At 40.8% G+C, this 18,403-nt stretch overlaps 1 protein-coding gene across 2 annotated transcripts in view; it reads right to left on the bottom strand.

Annotated features, from left to right (window-relative positions):
• Nucleotides 1-18,403, bottom strand: part of ZFAND3 (zinc finger AN1-type containing 3) — a 348,618-nt gene that overhangs the window by 19,252 nt on the left and 310,963 nt on the right. For both annotated transcript variants that reach the window (XM_037146207.2, XM_037146206.2), the window contains one exon: nt 14,196-14,363. In XM_037146207.2, coding sequence (XP_037002102.1) covers nt 14,196-14,363 — 168 coding nt within the window. The remainder of the gene's footprint in view (nt 1-14,195; nt 14,364-18,403) is intronic.

Consider the following 18,403-nt stretch of genomic DNA (forward strand, 5'->3'; position numbering starts at 1 on the left):
AGAGCTGAGGTTGCTATTTGTCACAGTCATACTCAGGCTCACTGCCAGAAACAAGATAGCAAAACTTGACGTGGTGAGGCTTTTCTTGGGAGTCTGGCTCTCCAGGGCCCAAGAGTTGAGAAGTAAGAGCTATCACGTGATCTTATCAGAACCTTGGTCTGCTTAGGTAAAAGCACTTTCCAGAAGCAGAAACAAACTTCATTGATATTGATCTCTTCGGAGGGGAGATGCTATAGAAATCTCCTCTAATAAATAAAGGATTCAGGCTCCAGGGCTGGGATGTCAGTCCAGCAAGGGAAGGAAGCTAACAGGCTCAAGGAGTCAGAAGTATCTACCAGTCATCTGGGCCCTGTTTACAGAGCTCTAGTGTGGGGGATGGGTAGAGAAGGAAAAAAAATGGTTTTGATTCCTGCTTTTAAAAGACAGCTGGAGATGCACAGAGAAGAAATCAGCTGAAGGACATAAAATGAAAAGCAAGAAATCAACTGCAAATAAAATCGATACAATCCACTATGTGTAATAAATCGGGGGCACTGAGGAGAGGTCAACTGCATAAGGTATACAGGAGGAGATAAGTTTTCAAGGAAAATGAGGACATGAATTAGCACTCAGGAGAAAATGGAATGTACACATCAATAAGAATTAAGTGTGGCTCATATTACCCAGTGCAGTGGGGGCCAGAAAGGTGGTGAGCACTGCGGGCCTTGTGCTCCAGGAGCATCTGTGTAGTTGGACTGACAAATGGCACAGGGAACACAACTGAATACCGTGCACTGGATGGCATTAACATGGTTTGAGTAGTTCTCACACTGTAGGTCATACACATTTTTACCATTCAATGTTCAAAGGAAAGCATCTCTGAAATGAGGAGTGCTTACAGGCTGGGCTAAGATCTGCATGGCTGAGAATAGACAACTCAAGCTGCAGGGCACCCCATGGGCCAGTGTGGGGACATAAGAGGTGGTGGGATTCTGGGAGCTCAACAGACCTGGGCTCAAATGCCAGGAATTCCCTTAGTTACCTACCTTCAAAGCTTGAGTTTTCACCTCTGTAAAAATGGAGTATCATCTGTCCAGTGATGCTTTCATAAGGGTCAACTGATATAACAGATGCAGGCATCCAGTGTATAGCAAGTGCTCAATAAAGCTGTTCTTTTTCCTTCACCCAGAGGTTAACACCATGAACAGTAGGAGCTTGGAGCCACCAAAGAACACAGTATGTCCCTCCCATTCCAGGAGGACAGACATGTAGACAGACAATTCTTAATATGGTCTGAGAAGTGTAGCAACAGAGGCCAACCATAAACTACACCAAAGAAACTACTTTTGAGCACTCTCAGAAGATCACTGGCAGGTGAAAAGTTTTGTTAAAAAAGACACCCAGATGTTGTGAGGGACTCTGATAAGAAAAACTGTGGAGACAAACACTGAGCCCAGTCTGGCATTCCTGTGCCCAATCTTGTCCTTGATACCCCTACACCGGTTCTTTATCCCTGTGAACGATCTAGCCACTTCAGTAACAAGGTGCTGGAAAACCAAAGCCACTGCGTTCAAATATTGGAAGAACAGGCTCACAGGAGAGCAAGGAGGTGATTTGTGATAGGTCACCATGAAGGGCAGAGTGAGGAGGAAGGAGGGCATGTTATACAAAGAGGCTCATTTTAGTTGAAGCTGCACCTAGTCAGTCTATACTGCCTGGCAGTAAGACATGTCACATTTCCTTCAGGCTGGAGTGCACACGGTGGCTGCATTATGTGTGCCAGGACACAACTGATATGGTTTCTGCTGCATCAGCTCAGAGGGCTGGCCTGGCACCAGATAGATAACTTCCAAGTTATTTCAGTGCTTAGATTTTACATCAGAGAGTGACGGGTTTGTTGGACATGAATGAGAGATTAGTGCAGTTTCTTTCACACAGTAGGTCTGTGACCTCTAAAGAGTCCATCTTATTCATGAGGCAGATAAATCACAGGTTTTATTTATGCAAATACACCTACCCCAAAGTCAAGTATTTAACTAAACCATAGCTTTTCAAATAATTTTAATTAGACCAAGCAAGCAATGCTAATCTAACAGTATATACAGGGTGGCAAAAGGAGGTTTACAGTTGTTTGTATGGAAAATAATACAATATTTAATAAGTAATAATATAAGAATAAACTCTGTGTTTTGTGTACTCATAACTATATGCCTACTTTTGCCCTATCCTGTATGTTTTGTCTGATTTTTCTCCATCTACCAATAAAAATTCAAGGCAGATAAAAGTATGTAATAATAAATAATGCTAAGGCTCTCTCTCTAGACCTTATTCCTTCAGCCAAATATTCAATTGGGAAACCCTCAGGTGGTACGTGTACCTTGGTCTCGAGAATTTGCATGGAGACTGACCCAAACATTCTCTGGCTCAGTTGCCTGGGTCTGCCTTCAAACACCACTAGAAAAGGACTCTCCCCTAAAGATAATCAGCAGGCTCACGAGAACACCACATTCCTCAGACTTCTAATTTTCCCTTGTACATTATTAGTCAACACTGCCCAGGTACCCACTATAGGCTATACTCTAACAGGGAATGTAAGAAGCTGCAGAATGACAACTGGTCCTGGCCCCTGTAGGTTTAGGTGATTTTAGAATCTAGCAGGGGACAGCGGACCAGTGGAAGAAGGCATGTGTTCAAAATTCAGAAGACAGAAATCACAAAGTGAAAGAAAATGGAGTCAGCTACATCTGACATAAAACCTCCATGATGTGGATCACCTGGTACTTGAAATTTCTAGTAATTCTATTTGGTCTTAAATTACCTTTGCATTTCTTATGAAAAATGAGCTATTAAGTGTAACTTTGGGGTGTATTAGAATTACCTGAGTGACTGCAATTTTACTTTCCAAAGAAGCATCTTATCCTCCCCTACCCAGGGCCTCTGAAGTGCTGGTCTCAGGCCCACACTTTTTAAAGAGGCACTGCTCAAGAGGGACTCTAGTGGGAAGATTGAGTGTGTCTAGTAGCAGATATTTGCTTACTGTGTTGTGAACACAAATTACTCAGCAAAGCTTTTTGAACAACTTGTTATCAATTAGAAAAAAATAATTTAAAATCCTATTTTTTTTGACTAATACTGTTTTTACAACTGGTCTAATTTGGTGACATTTTGCCGAGAAGGGTCCATGCAACAGTCCTGAGCAATGCCTTGGAGGCCAAACTAAGTAAGAGGAGGTTAAACGAATCAGGTGTATTAATTTGGTGGAAAGACCAAGAAATCTTCTGAGCACTTCAGAAAGATAAGCTGGTTTCGGGGGAGGTGACAGAGCAGATGTTCAGGGAGGGCTGGGCAGGAACGCGTGATGAGAAACTGTACTTAGCGGGCTGAAACACATGCTGACAGGAGGAATGGGGGTCATACAGGTCAGAAACTTTACAGCAGTCATGGAATTTTCAGATCAAAGGCTGCATGAATACCAATATTTAGTACACAAGTTTGATCTGAGGCTAGTAACAACCTCTCTGGTCTCAGTTTCCTCATTTATGAAAGAAAAAAATGAGGTTTGACAAAACCATTGCTAAGGCTCTTTCTAATCTTGGTGGTATTTACCTGTACATTTTTACAATTTTGTCGTATGGCAAAAGCATTTAATTTAAACAAAGTATCTTTAAGCATCTCTCAGTGTGGTTTGCTTTCATTACCTCATATAGGAATAACCCAGAAAGCACCTGGGGTGTGTGTTGTGATAGGGGTTGGAGAAAAAGGAGTATTCTCAGGCCACCAGCTTTCCCCACTACAGACACACACATCACAGACGAGTATGGACAAAGGGAGTGTGCTTCGACTGTAAATAGTAACGAACCCATGGGGTGGCAAACTCTTTACAACACAGTTCTGTGGACCTTTTAGGCAACATGATAGCTCACCATGGTCAACAGCATCTGTTTGGGGGGATGCATTTGAACATTTCCTATGTTTTCATAAAACGTATTCAACAGCTATAACTATTAATATTTGTCAGGGTGAGGGGCAGAGATGGGAAGCAACTGTGTGAAATCTACAGCTAAATCATACTCAGTGGTAAAAAAAACTGAATGTTTTCTACCTAAGGTCAAGGAAAAGGCATGGAGGTATATATTCTCAACACTTCTATTAAAACAGTAGTTGGTGGTCCTAGCCAGTGCAATAAATGAAAGAAAAAACAAACAAACAAAAACAGGCAAACAATTAAAAAGGAGAAAATCCTAAGGAATCTACAACTAGAAAATGAATTTAGCAAGGTTATAGAATTAAAGAGATTGCATATAAAAACTGACTTATTAGGGAGTCACAGCAAAGGATACTCTAAAAATAAATTTAAAATTTCTATTTACAGCAGCATCAATTAAAATAAGAATTTAACAAAAGATATGCTAAAAATAGAAAACAAGGTTGAAAAACTATAAGACACTTAAATAAATGGAGAGACATGTATATTCATGGGTTAGAATATTGTTAAGATGGCAACTCTGCAAATGTTATAAATGGGTGCACTATTTGAAGTATGAACAGATTCATCACAAAAGAAGACATATGAGTGGCCAAAGAGCAAATGAAAAAGATGCTTAACATCACTGGTCATGAGGGAAATGCAAATTAACATAGCATGGTGAACAGAGTACCACATAACCACTAGAATAGCTAAAGTTAAAAAGAATGACAACATTAAATGTTGCAAATCACAGAGAAATCAGAACCCTAATCACTGCTGACAGGGCTTTCTTAAACTGCCGACTGTATAGTGACCACTCAACCCAGCAAGTCCACCTCTGTGTATCTGCCCAAGAGCAATTAAAACATGTGTCCACACAAACACTTGTGCATTAATACTTATAGGAGTTCTATTCATAATATCCCCAAACTGGCAACAACCTAAAGGTATTCAACAGGTAAATGGATAAACAAATGTGATACTATCTATATAATGGGATACTACTAAACATTAAAGAGAAATGAACTAATGGTATGTAACAAGATGGATACATTTCAAAAACATGCTAATGGCATGCAATACAGACACACAAAACTATATACAGTATGAATCCATCAGTATTAAAATTCAAGAAAAGGCAAAATTATATTAACAAAGCAGATCAGTGGTTACCTGAGCCTGGGATAAAAGAGTGTAGAGATTCATTAAAAAGGGACAGAAGGGAAGTTTTGGGGGAAGATAGATTCTAAAATTTGAACTTGATGATGGCTGTACAACTTAAATTTATTAAAACTCAATGAAGTGTAAATTAGGTGAATTTTATGATATATAAATTATATCTCAAAAAATCTATAAACACACACACACACACACACACACACACACACACACACCTTGCTGGGCAAAGAATGAACTGAAACTATTTACTTTTGGACCTAAAACAATAAAATATCAGTAATTAATTTCCTTTTGTAACAATCCATTTTTCTCCCTATAAAGAAGTATTCTTAAACAGGGTAACCTACCGAAATAGCCTTGAGAAAATTATTGTTGTGCTGTGATGGCTGCTAAGAATGAACCTTAGGAGTCCATTCTGTGATGGCTGTTAAGAATGGACCCTAAGAATGTTGCAAATTTGCTATCCAGATGGAAAATACTTTACTTCATGGGACAAGGGTCTCCTGGCTCACCTGTCAGTTGGTAGGGTATGAGCAGGGATGTGACACAAGCTTCAGCAGATGTGCTCTGCACATTCTGTCTTTTAAAAGCTTGGTCTTTGATGCCTGTGCTGGGGAAGGGAGCTATTCATGTTTCTGAAATCTCTCTACAGCCTTGTCAAAGGACAGATGGTAGGTTGGCTCTCTGGGACAGTGCTGAACTAATGGGCTAAATACATGAAGTTCATGTTCAGTAAAAGGTTGATTTGTTTTGCTTTAACACTTCAACATGTAATTTATGGAGGAGCGTCAGAGGGACTATCTGTTTTGTTTTAGACGACACTTCTTATACGTTAAAGATTAAATGGGGAATGCAGACAACATATTCTTGTTTAGGTAAAAACATAGTGAGAGTGAAAGAAAAGGAGTAGGAAAAAGAGACAATTCCTCAGAATTTGCCTGAAGATTTCTAATAACCCTTACTTAGCTTTCACAAATATAATTCCCATCAAGTGTGTGTGTGTGTGTGTGTGTGTGTGTGTGTGTGTGTGTGTGTGTGTGTTTGGGGAGGGTGAACAGGACAGCTTCTTCTCTTGAGCCATAGGTAACATACACCTACCTGCTATCTTAGAATTACTGGAGAAGCTTTTGCCTTTCACAGCCAGACTTAGCATTAAAAAAAAGCAGCAGCAGCTCCTAAAGGGCTGAGGCCTTGGCAACCACTCTCTATGTACATATGGCAGAACATGGACTCTCCACTCCATGGCAGTAATAGTAACACCTACCCACAGCCAAATCAATCTGGTCACAATAAAGGATCACAGGTGTTTCCTTGGAGAGCAGGGCATCATGACAGATCCAGGCCAGAACTCTCTACACAGAATACGGCCTTTCATAAGAACGTACTGCCTTCTCTTCTCTTTTCTTTTCTTTTCTTTTCCTTTCTATCTATCTATCTATCTATCTATCTATCTATCTATCTATCTATCTATCTATCTATCTATCATCTGCTGCCTTGTGTTTTTTTAGACTCATAGGATAAAATGCCCAGTGTTCCTGACAGGTTTACATCACACTTGGACAAGAACAAAAATGAAGGCATACACGCATGGGTTTATTTGTGGTGATTTCTGATCTGATGAAATGGGCCAGCCTGGAAATTTCATGTCACCAACATGCTGCATAATCACCTTGCTCCACACTGAGCCTCAGTATATCATTATTTGTTCACTGTGCAGTCCCCTGTAGTGGCAGCGACGGCTGTGACACCTGCATATTCTTTTTCACTCAGTGAAATAAATTCACACACTTCCCAGGTCATTCTTTAAAAAGATCCAGCAGCCACCTCAGTTCTCCTGTGTGCTTACTTGAAAAAAAAAAGTCAAATTAGATCGTGTTGGTTCACAACCACCGATAACTTCTCACTGCAAACCCACATCGGAACCCTACGGGGCCTGGAATCCTTCCTTCCCATTTTAGTAGTCTCTCCTCATCCTACCCCAAGGCTCCACCTTCAGGATATGAGCTTTGTCCAAGCATTCCCTTCTTCCCCACATCTAAGTCCCACTCTTCCTTTAAAGCCCTAATTGTGGAAGCCTGTCCAGAGTCTTTCAATTAAAATTTATCTCTCCCTCTCCATATTCCTATAACATATGGTTCATACCTCAGTTAAAACTTTTATGGTAGGCTGCCGTAACACACCGGTTATTTTATGCACATGTCTACCTTCCTCTCAGGCCCAGCAACTTTCTACTTTGCACGCATATTAAAATCATTTTGAGAATCCTTGCAAAGTGGCTCATTCTAGAACTCAGTAAAGGTAAGGGGCATACCATGTCGCAGAGACAGATGTCTCTGCGACATGGTATGGAAACACGGAAGCTTAAAAGAACTTCCATTGGCCAGCCAATATGAGACAATTTCAGCACCAAAATAATTAGGCTTAGCAATGAATTAGAAACCATTAAAAAATGTAAGACCCCATGAGTCTATACTAATAAAAGGTAAATAAATGGGATGGGAGAGGGTTCTCACTTACTGAAGAACAATGAGTGTCAAATGGTAAATGTCAGAAGGAGGGCCAGAGTTAGAAAATCATCATTGTGCAACCATCACAGTAAAGACCGGTTCAGGCAACAATCATGAATGAATGCTAAACCTTGGAGACATTTTTTTGGTGAGGAATGGGACATTTTCATGGTCATAAAGTATTTTCTCCCAGCAACAAACAAAAAGCCAACCAACTGAATAGAAGAAAGTATTTGCAAACAATTATCTCTAACAAGGTCTTAATACCTAAAATATATAAGGAACTCATATAAGTCAACACCAAAAAACCAATCAATCCAATTAAAAAATGGGGAGAGGACCCGAAAAGACATATAAAAGACTTCTCCCAAAAGACATGTAAGTGGTCAACATATATATGAAAAGATGCTGAACTTCAGTAGCTATTAAGGAAATGTAAATCAAAACTACAATGAGATACCACTTCACATTATAACAATGGCTATTTTCAACAATGACAAGTAATACTGTGTTGGAGAAGTTGTGGAGGAAAAGAAACGCTCATTCACTGCTGGTGGGCATGTGAGCTGGAACAGCCACTATGGAAAATAGTATGGAGGTTGCTCAAAAATTTTAGAGTAACAATATGACCCAGCAACCCTTCTTCTGGGTATCTACCCCCAAAATTTGAAATCACTTAGTCACAAAGATATACCCTATGTTCACTGCAGCATTATTCACAGTGGCCAAAACATGGACACAGCCAAAGGTCCTTTGTCAGAGGACTGGATAAAGAAGATGTGGTGCATATGTACAGTGGGACACTGCTCGAGCATGAGATGAAATACTGCCATTTGCGACAACATGGGTGGATCCTGAGATATACTAAGTGAAAGAAGTCAGCCAGAAAAAGTTAGGAACCGTATGATTTCACTCATATGTGGGATATAACACTAAAAACGACTGAACAAACAAGACAAATACACTCACAGCCACAGACAACAGTACAGTGGTTATCAGAGGGCAGGTGGGTGGGAAGTGGTAAAGGGAGTCAAATATATGGTGACAGAAGATGGTCTGACTTTGGATGGTAAACACACTATGCAATAATGGAACTGTACACTCGAAGACTAGATAATTTTATTAACCAATGCCATACCAATAAATTCAATTAAATTAGAAAAAATACATTAAGAAGTATTTCCCCAGATTGCTTTCTAGCTCTAAGGCTAAAAAATATTAACTACACAACAAAAACATCAAACAATACCTTGAATGGGTGAGTGAATCACAATTAACAGCAACAATGAGAGGATAATGGGTACCTATGCCTTCCGATGTAAAACCCTGAGAAGAACACAACATCGCTTACATAGTATTCTGGCTGGGAGTATGTACTCTGAATCTAATCTTGAAGAACTATCAGCCAAACCCAAAATGAGAAATGTTCTACTAAAAAAACTGTGGGTGGGTACATGGGTAGGGGGAGGAGGGTATAGTCTTTAAAAGTGCCAGTCTCATTAAAAACAAAGAAAGGCTAGAAGAGTGCTCCAGGTTAAAAGAGTCTAAAGAGCCAGGACAACTAAGTACAGTTATCTGATCATGGAATGAAAGCTGTGCTGGACGGGAAAAAATGCTTTTTGTAAAGGACATTATTAGACCAACTGACAAAATTGGGAAATGGACGAGAGACTTGATAAAAGCACCGTACCTGTGTCAGTTTATTGACATCGACAACTGTGCTGTGGTTATATAATATCCCTAGTCTTAGGAAACATTCACTGATGTTTATAGGATTAAATGGCAATGATATTTGCAACTTAGTCTCGAGTAGTCCAGGAAAAACCTTTTAATTTTCAAATAAAAAGTTGCCCTGGCTGGTGCGGCTCAGTGAATTGAGCACCAGCCTGTGAACCAAAAGGCCACTGGTTTGATTCCCAGTCAGGGCACAAGCCTGGGTTGTGGGCCAGGTCCCCAGCTGGGGGCGGGGGGGGGGGCCGCCTGTGAGCGGCCACCAATCCATGTATCACTAGCACATCGATATTTCTCTCCCACTTTCTTGTGCCCCTCCATGCTCTCTAAAAATAAATAAAATCTTAAGAAAAAAGTTAATGGTAACCACACACACAAAAATAAAACTGAGACATATAACTTTAAAAAAGAGGAAACCATGGAATACCAGAAAACAAAAATGACAGGAACACAAAGGAAAAGAACCAATGGAGGTACAGAGCTACCACAAACAGGAGGTAAAACAGCTACAGGAAATTCTAATACATCAATAATTACCTTAAGTGTAAATGGACTGAATTCACCAATAAAAAGGCACAGAGCAGCAGACTGGATCAAAAAACAAAACCCAACCATATGCTTGCCTTCAGGAGACACAATCTAAGCTAAAAAGGCAAAGACAGACTTAAGGTAAAAGGGTGGAAAATGATTCTACAAGCAAACAGTATTCACAGAAAAGCAGGCATAGCCATACTTACATCTGATAAAATAGATTTTTAAGATGACAAATGTAACAAGAGAAAAAGACGGACATTTTATGATAAAGGGACACCACATAACACTAAAATATGTAAAGCAACTACTAATGGAACTAAGGGGGAGAAACTAACAAAAAAAACTTAAAACAATACCTGGAGACTTCTTCTGATTTAATTTAGAGATCAGACATTCTATTTTTTTAAAAGCCCCTCAAGATTGAGAACTGCCTAGAACAGCAGTACTCAAAGCAAGACCCTCACTTAGGAACTTGTTAAATATGCACAGGCCTACTGACTCTCAGACCCTGTGGGGGGTGGCCCAGGAGCTGTATTTTACCATACCCTCCATATGATTCTCATACCCACTTAAGTTGGAAGCCACTGACCTAGACTACAGTTCCTGCTTTCTGTATATGTAGCTCCTATATTCCCACAAAACCTAGCAAAATGCAGTGCATTATCATATCTCAATAAATGCTTGCTGAATTTAGTTTGGCAGAAATGACCACTGAGGCACTTGGAGATGATTACTCTAACAGTCCCAGCTAAAGCATCACTCACAGTTTCTAAAGTGAATATAAAATTTATTTCAAAAGCAATGAAGGAAATCAGATTACTCAGGAGAATAGTAAAAGCACTGTTGTCCCTAAAGGGAGCGTATCAGCTTACAATCTGTTAAGTCACTGTCAACTGAAAATATGTGATAACTTATGCAAGCTATTAGACTGGTATTTAAAAATTAATTCTGTGGTCCTGGGAAACAATGCACAGCAACTAAAAAACCATGCTGTGTGTGCCACGCAAGGTCTGCTTAGAAAACACAGCACTCATGTGGCAGTGATGTGGCCCAGATTTGATGAGGATGGCCAGATTTCAGAAGAACATCCTCTAGGTGGCATTTGGAGAAAAAAAGACTCCTGTAAAGAGAATGAACTGTCAATCTGCCTACTGAGTAGAAAATAAAACAAATCCATTTTTATGCAACTGTTTTCTATCTTGAGAAGCTGACTGTTGAAGATATTCTAGCATGGAGGGTATCATCCCATCCTCGCCCCATCTTTTCTAATTGGCATCCTGAGTGACTTCACAGGAAAAGGGTGTTACTTCAGTATTGTTGATTTAAAGGCTATCTAGTCACAGTGAGGCAAAGGAGAATTAATCTTCAAAATTCACCTATTTACTGAAAACCCATGGAGTGTCTTGGCAATTAACAATTCCTATCACCTCTAGCTGTTCCCTAAGTGAGAAGGCTCAGAACTCATCTTACAAATTGCTCTTCTGAAGATCAAAGGGAAGCTGAATGTGTCTGTGTGTGCTCTCCATGAGACTGTAATTTAATGGAATTTTTAGAAAAGGCTTGCTGGCAATGCTTGGATGACAGCCCCGGGGCAGAGGATTCAGGGGAGCTTGGCCACTTCCCTTTGGAGCATCTTCCCTGTCTTTAATTGGCACCTCATTAGAAATTAATGAAAATGACATCCTCTGTTCTTCCTGCTCTAGGCAAGTGAATGCTACAAAAAGGCCCATCACAATTCATAACACATTCAATTTATATAGCAATGGCTCTTAAGCATTATTTATGAGATGTGAATTTCTTGTCAGCAGTTAATAACCTGTACAGAGTGGAAGGGGAATGGAAAAAAAGATTGTGAATAAATATATATAAATTTTCTGCAGTGGAGAAGTGTGCTGTTTCAGTTCAAACTACCTTCCTGAGTCCTCACTTTCAGCAGTAAAGTACTGTTCCCCCACCCCTCTAAAACCTTTCGGGGCAGTTAAATGTCCTTCCAACACTATGCATACTCAAGGAAATAACTATACAGCTCACCCTTTCCTAGAGAGATCCAAGCAGACAGGCAGGAGGAACACAAGAGCTATTTGTCAAAGACAGTCCCAGAGGTGTCTATTCCCACTGCTGTCCTTCATCTTTTGAAATGTGGCAGTTGACTCAGTCATCCTTCTGGGCACAAAAGTGTAATGCTCTCAGTGGGCCGAATGGAACTCCCGGCTCTCTGGGAAGGCTATATCTGGAGGGACTGCAGAAAGCTCAAAACTTTCTTCTCCACCAGAAAAGTCCAATCTCTTTATAAGCATACCCTCAGAATTGGGCACAAGCCAAGGGACTGCACACTAGATCATTTAAAAGAATACACGTTTGTTGCAAACTAGTAAGTACTTAGAAATCCAGCCTCCTGCCCAAGAAGTGAAGAGCACAGGAGAGTAATCTGCACTTACCAGAGACAATCAAGTTGGTTCCATTTCCAAGCATATGAATTTATCCAACATGTATTTCTAGACTTTTTCCAGCAGTTTCCTAAGACCATAGGGAAGTAGATGGTGTGCATTAAAACTGAAGGGTTAACTGGGAGACTTGGTTACAACACTTCTGGACCTCTCAGCACTAAAATGAACTTTTAACTGCTTGCCTGACAAGGAGAGGAGGTACTAACCACTGCCAGAGGCAAGACAGCACACTCATGGACCAACTGCTTCGTCCACTAAAGCAAATCCTGAGTAATACCCAGGATTCAGTTACTTTCAAGAAGGAAACAAGAACATAAGGTACAGGCAAATCCCTTGGTTCTAATGTAGGAACAACCAAAGCCCTGTGTTATAAAGCAACAGGCAAAACCAGACTGAACTGTGGAAACCCCCCAATAGTTCACATGAAGACCAAAGCAAGAATGTGCACCACCAAAGATTAAGCTCTGCATTATGGGTAAAGGTGGGTCAGCCATTAGGCCCCAGAGTTTCCTTAGCTAACCATGGTATTCCTTCCTTACCTCACCTAGAACTGAAAAGTATCTGGCAGAGCTGATCCAGGAGCAGCCTACGAATAACATTCTGGCCTCACCCAAGCCATGCCACATGCATGAACCCAACTGAAGTTGGAAAGCTCTGCTGACAGGCTCTGCACTTATCTCCCTTCTTTGTACCTGCACGTACGCATTTAGGAGGAAACTAAATGCCAGGCTAAAAAATAAAACCTTGTCCAGTGACACCTAGACTCCCCATGCTGGTCCACATTCCTGCAATTTAGGATATGCTTCTAATCTTCTCAAGACCACACACCCAAGCATGTAACAGGAGTTCCAACTTAGTTTCCTGAGAAGCTGGTACTCTCTCATTTCCTTCTCATTTCTAACAGGGCAGATGACTGAGGGACAAGGGCAGCAATGGCTATGTCTTCAGAAGATAAAGGACTTGGGGTAACTGTGACTTTCTAACTGCTGAGAGAACCAGCTAGTCCTGACCTCCATCATCGGTGCTTGTAGGGTATCTATTGCTGTCCCAGGGGTGAAAGGAAGCTTCTTAAGCTCACTCTTAAGGACTAAGGGTATAGATTCTCAGAGACTAGACCTGGGCCTCAAAGTCTGCCTGGTGACAGTTTTGTCCCATAGAATTATGCTTTAAATCAGGAAATAAGAAGAGGAACAGGAAAATTCAAAGTTGGCCTAAATGATGCAGCTATGCAATTCTGAGTGGCTGAAGGGAGAGGAAGAATTGGTCTCCACTTTGTTCCACGGTGGGTGTGCATGAAGTGCAGCAGTTCTAAGAGGTGGTATTATTACAGTGGAGAGGTAATACAGAAGGGGTTACTTTAAAGCTGTTTTCAAGAGGTTAACTGCCAATGAATTACGGTTCAAAGAAAATAATTTTCTAATCTAACTTTAATTTAGAAAGGATATGGGAGGAGAAATCTTCCATTTATTATACATAGTAAGAGGCTCGTTCAAAATTAATTTAATATCTGAATTTTACAGTACATATCCCAGAATTTTGCTAGTTTGGTTAATTTCTAAATAAGTCATCAATGAGAAGGAACCGGAGAAATCAGTGGAAAGAAGCTGAAAGCAGTATGCGGTGACAATGTAAATTCGAAGAAACGTGTGACAAGGAAGTGGGCATGTTTTTGCTTCTTTGAATGTGTTTAGAAATAAAAATCCTTACTCCTGATTTCTCAAACTCTAAATCTATTGCTCTCAGGGAGGTTCACAGGAGAACAAAGGAGGTCAGCCTCTTAGAATACTTTCCAAAACTATGTCACAGTGTCAAGGACAAAATCTCCATCATGTCACTGGGGGAGATGCTTACCACAGCGACATGATCCCAATTCCTGCTGCACCAGCTCCAGCTTGGTTTGGCACTGGAAGCACCGACGTCGACTCTTCTGTTTAGATCGGCTGGTTTCTTCAGATCGTTCAGTATTCTCCAGTAGTCGTGGCCGCTTCACTGGTGAAGCCTCATTCTCAGACTGTGAATCTGACCAAAACAACACATTTGGGGATTAGGGTTAGTGCTTGGCCTGGTAAGTACAGCTGATTACTGTACTGCCAGGCATACTTCTGACCAGGCTCCTGTCCTTTCCCAGGAATTACACCTGTGTGAGCAACAGCCAGCTGACTGGCCTCGTTTATTCTCTACAAATTGTGACAAGCATGAACCTTCAGGGCTGACTTCTAACAAGATAGGTCTGAACCAGGAGAGGAGGGTGGGGTTGGTTCGACAAAAATCTACATTGCTTTAAAAATAGCTGTCTCTATGAGGAGACCATTCAAACTGGAAATGGGATCATCTCTTCGCACCCCTTCTTTGGGCAGTAGCTATTTACTACTTGTATTGGTTATCTACCTTTCCTTGAATATTTGCTTGTCCTCAAGTAGAATGTAATTCTTTAGAGATGGGACTGTGTCTAGCACTTCTTTATACTGCCATGTTCGGCACAATTCCATACTTAAGCCAGCATTTGAAGAAACATGAGCAAAAATACTCATGTTCTACTCCTAAACAGATAAGAATCAGGTCTAATATTGGAAATAATTGCAACTGTATTCAGAGTTAAGGAATACCCCTGCTTGTTTACCAGTGAGCTGCCCCAGGACTCCGTTGTGGAGCGGTACAGAGGCAACACTTTGTACCAGAACCCTAGGGTTGGTGCCAAAAAAGTTCATACTGTAATAGGGAGGCTGTGAATAACTCCTTCTGAAAAAGGACAGCAGCTGAGGGCTCTGTAGACCTCTGCTCCCACTGCAAACTGAGGATGCACCTCTTGCCAAGGTCCCAAAGTGGTTTATGCTAAACCACCTCAGGAATCTCCTAGACTACCTTCTTCAAAACAGATCCAGATCCTACCACGTCTCACCCCTCCACCACCACCAGCGCTGGTCCACATCATCATCATCTCATCATCCATCCTAGAACAAAGACCCTGAATGATGTACCCTCCTGTCACCTCTCCCGCTTCATCTCCTACCGCCCTCTCCCTCTGCTCCATTCACACTGTGGGCCTTCGTGCCTTCTGTTCCCTTTGTCTCTAAGCCTTCACTCAGATCTCCATGGGATCTAACCTTCTTTAAGTCACATTTTCCTTCTTTTAATTTAGTTTTAAGTTGCACTTGACATACAATACTGCATTAGTTTTGGGTGTAGAACAGAGTTATTAGACATTTTATATAACTTACAAAGTGACCACTGCTCTCAGTGAAGTCTTCTTCCCCATCACCCTATGTAGACCACTCTTGTCACCTCTAGCATTTCCTTTACTCCCTTTACTTGCCTTTTATTCCTCCACAGCATTTATCTTTTAACATTACCCCCCAGGAATGTAAATTCCTGGAGGGCAGGAAGTTTGACCTGCTTTGTTCAATAATGTGCCCTCTATGCCTACAATTCAATATATAGTTCTTGAACAACTGAATCTTCTCTTAGGCAGTCCTGATTTTCTATTTAAAGTGGATCTAGTGAAAAGCAGCAGATGGTTGGCTGCATTTCAATGGAGCCTGTCTCCTTTACCCCAGGCTCCCTCTGTGTGAAAAAGATGCTGCACTTCATCAGACAGCACTCACTGGTCCCCACAGTGAGGATGGTGAGCATTTGCTCACAGCTCCCCCAGCCCAAGGAACTGTGCACTGACTCATGGAAGACACACACTATTCTTAGCAACTGTAGATTTCATTTTTTTTCTCATTTAGTTCTTCCCATCCTATATGACCACATGACATTGTCCCCAAATATAAACCAACTAAACAAGGCCTTTGATGAAAACAACTGAAAGCAAGTTCAGCCTATTTCCCACCTCTGCTGTGAGAAGCTGTCCAAACCTAGTCAGTGTGATGACTGAGACAGCCACAGACACACCAGGTCCCCTCTCCTTCCCCTACAAGAGTAACAAGCAACAATCTAAATGTAAATCATTACAGAGCAGCTAGCCAAAAGGATTTCACCTTGTATGAGCCACACTGCCTTCTGGGAGTCCTTTTTCACAAATCAGCAATGGCACTATTTACATTAATAACCCTATTTAGACATGCCCCCCCGCCCTTTTTTTTTTTTTTTGCAGTGAGAAAATTCTAGAGCAAAAGCTGCACAAAGAAAAATGGTATCTGTTCTGAGACAAGGTCCTAAATCTGGAGTATCCTTATAAGAAATTATCCATCAACCTCAGGAGGCAGAGTTGAGAAGAGAGAGAAAGGTCCACATAAGAAGGGGAGACAGTTGAATCCTTTGAGTTTATTAATATTCTTAACATCTGGAGGACCTTAAGATGAGGACAACACACCTCTAATGAAAAAGAGGTACACTCAGCCCATAAGCCTTTCATTCACACCGCTATCTGACAAAATCGAGTGTGTGTCTGGAAATGCAGAGCTCACAAAGCTGTTTTTCACATGAATCTGTCTCAGATTGTCAAATGTGCTGTCTACCTGCATAGCACCCATCTCCATTTCTAAAGCAACTCTTTGCTACAAGAAGACAATTTTCTTGCAGTGTGGCAATGCTATCCACAGCTGTTTTAAAATAAGTCAAAAATGATGTATAAAAAATTTTTAAATGTTTGATTCCTAAATTGGGGACAGAATTCATATTCATATAATCATAATCGTCACTGGTCATCACCAAACAACCCACTTGATGGGGCTCCCTGAAATAAAGAGGCCTTCCCAGCCCTTTTCTCTTTTCTTCTAATTCTCCACCTTCTCTGACCAATGAGCATTCAATAACAAAACTACGGAATAAGTCTGCTTGGTCTCAAGCTAAAATTTTCCTTTACCCATTCCGCATTATAGATAAAGACTACTGAGTTTTTGTTCTGGTAGGCAGGAGGCATGGGGCATTCCTGAAATAATGGGTCCCAAGGGAAGCTTCTGATGCTGCCAACAGCTTCTGGCTGCACTGGAGTGGCCATCCTAAAAGAACACCACCCAGCCCCAGTTGGCCCTTGAGAGTCAATGTCTGGGCATCTGCACAAGTCTAAGACCAAAGGCATCAGTATACAGAAAGTCTGAGCCAAGAGAAGCAGCCCTTCAATGATCCTAAATCAAGAGGCACACCCTGTTTACCAGAATGTGTTATTTTTTAGAATCAAGAAAATTTCCCTAGACATTAAGTGATTCATAGTTTTTTGCATGCTAAAATATGTCCACTTAACCTTCTTCACTCAGTCCATGGTCTATTCAATGGAAAGGAATCCTATACCCTCTAATGCCCCTCCCACAAAAAGGGAAGGGAAATAAGCTCTCTAAACTGTTTACCACCCTCTACACACTGCCACCCAGGGAGGTGACTGTTCTATATAATTTCTTGGTGAAACAAACTATTCCTTGGCATTTTCTCACAAGCCAACTTACTGTTTTAATTAGAAGCTAATAAAATAAACAGCAGTCTACAGGATCATCATCATCATGTCTGTAAAGGAAATTTACATCTTCTCTGCTAATTATTTAATGAAACTTTATGCCAGGGGTGAGTTGCCTAAATAAGAGAAACAGATGTCCAGGGCAGGGATTCTAATTACATAATAATGAACTAAATAATTCAACTATTCAATTATAAATTTATGTCAATTTAAAAAAGACTACTAGAAAGAAAAGATCCAAACATGGTCAAACTAAATGAGTTCTTGTCTGCAGTCCATATCCGAAGAAATTAAACTTTGATTCTTTATTTTTATTCACAAACATCATTTTGATTACCCTGCAGCACTCTGAACTTGCTCAGCAATGACAGAAAATACCTAACAGTCTACTTGCACAATCAGAACTTGGGCAGTAAGGGTTAAACTACCGAGAGAAAGGTGAACAGAAATAACTCTTATATGCAGCTTTAACTGTCAAAAGAAACGAGTCCTTACAAGGAGCATGCTTATTAGCAGCAGGAGGAGCTGTACTGGCAAGCTAAAAACTGTTCCCACCCCAGGAGTTAAGGGTGCTTTCTAATTAAGGTCGTTCATAAAGGGCCAACAGAGCACATATTTTTTCCAGTATGCTTTTTCTTGAGAACATAATCTAGTCTGTATGTACCCA

Source organism: Artibeus jamaicensis, unplaced genomic scaffold (assembly GCF_021234435.1).
Source record: "Artibeus jamaicensis isolate MK-2021 breed Jamaican fruit bat unplaced genomic scaffold, CSHL_Jam_final contig_1803, whole genome shotgun sequence".
NCBI classification, from domain to species: Eukaryota; Metazoa; Chordata; class Mammalia; order Chiroptera; family Phyllostomidae; genus Artibeus; species Artibeus jamaicensis.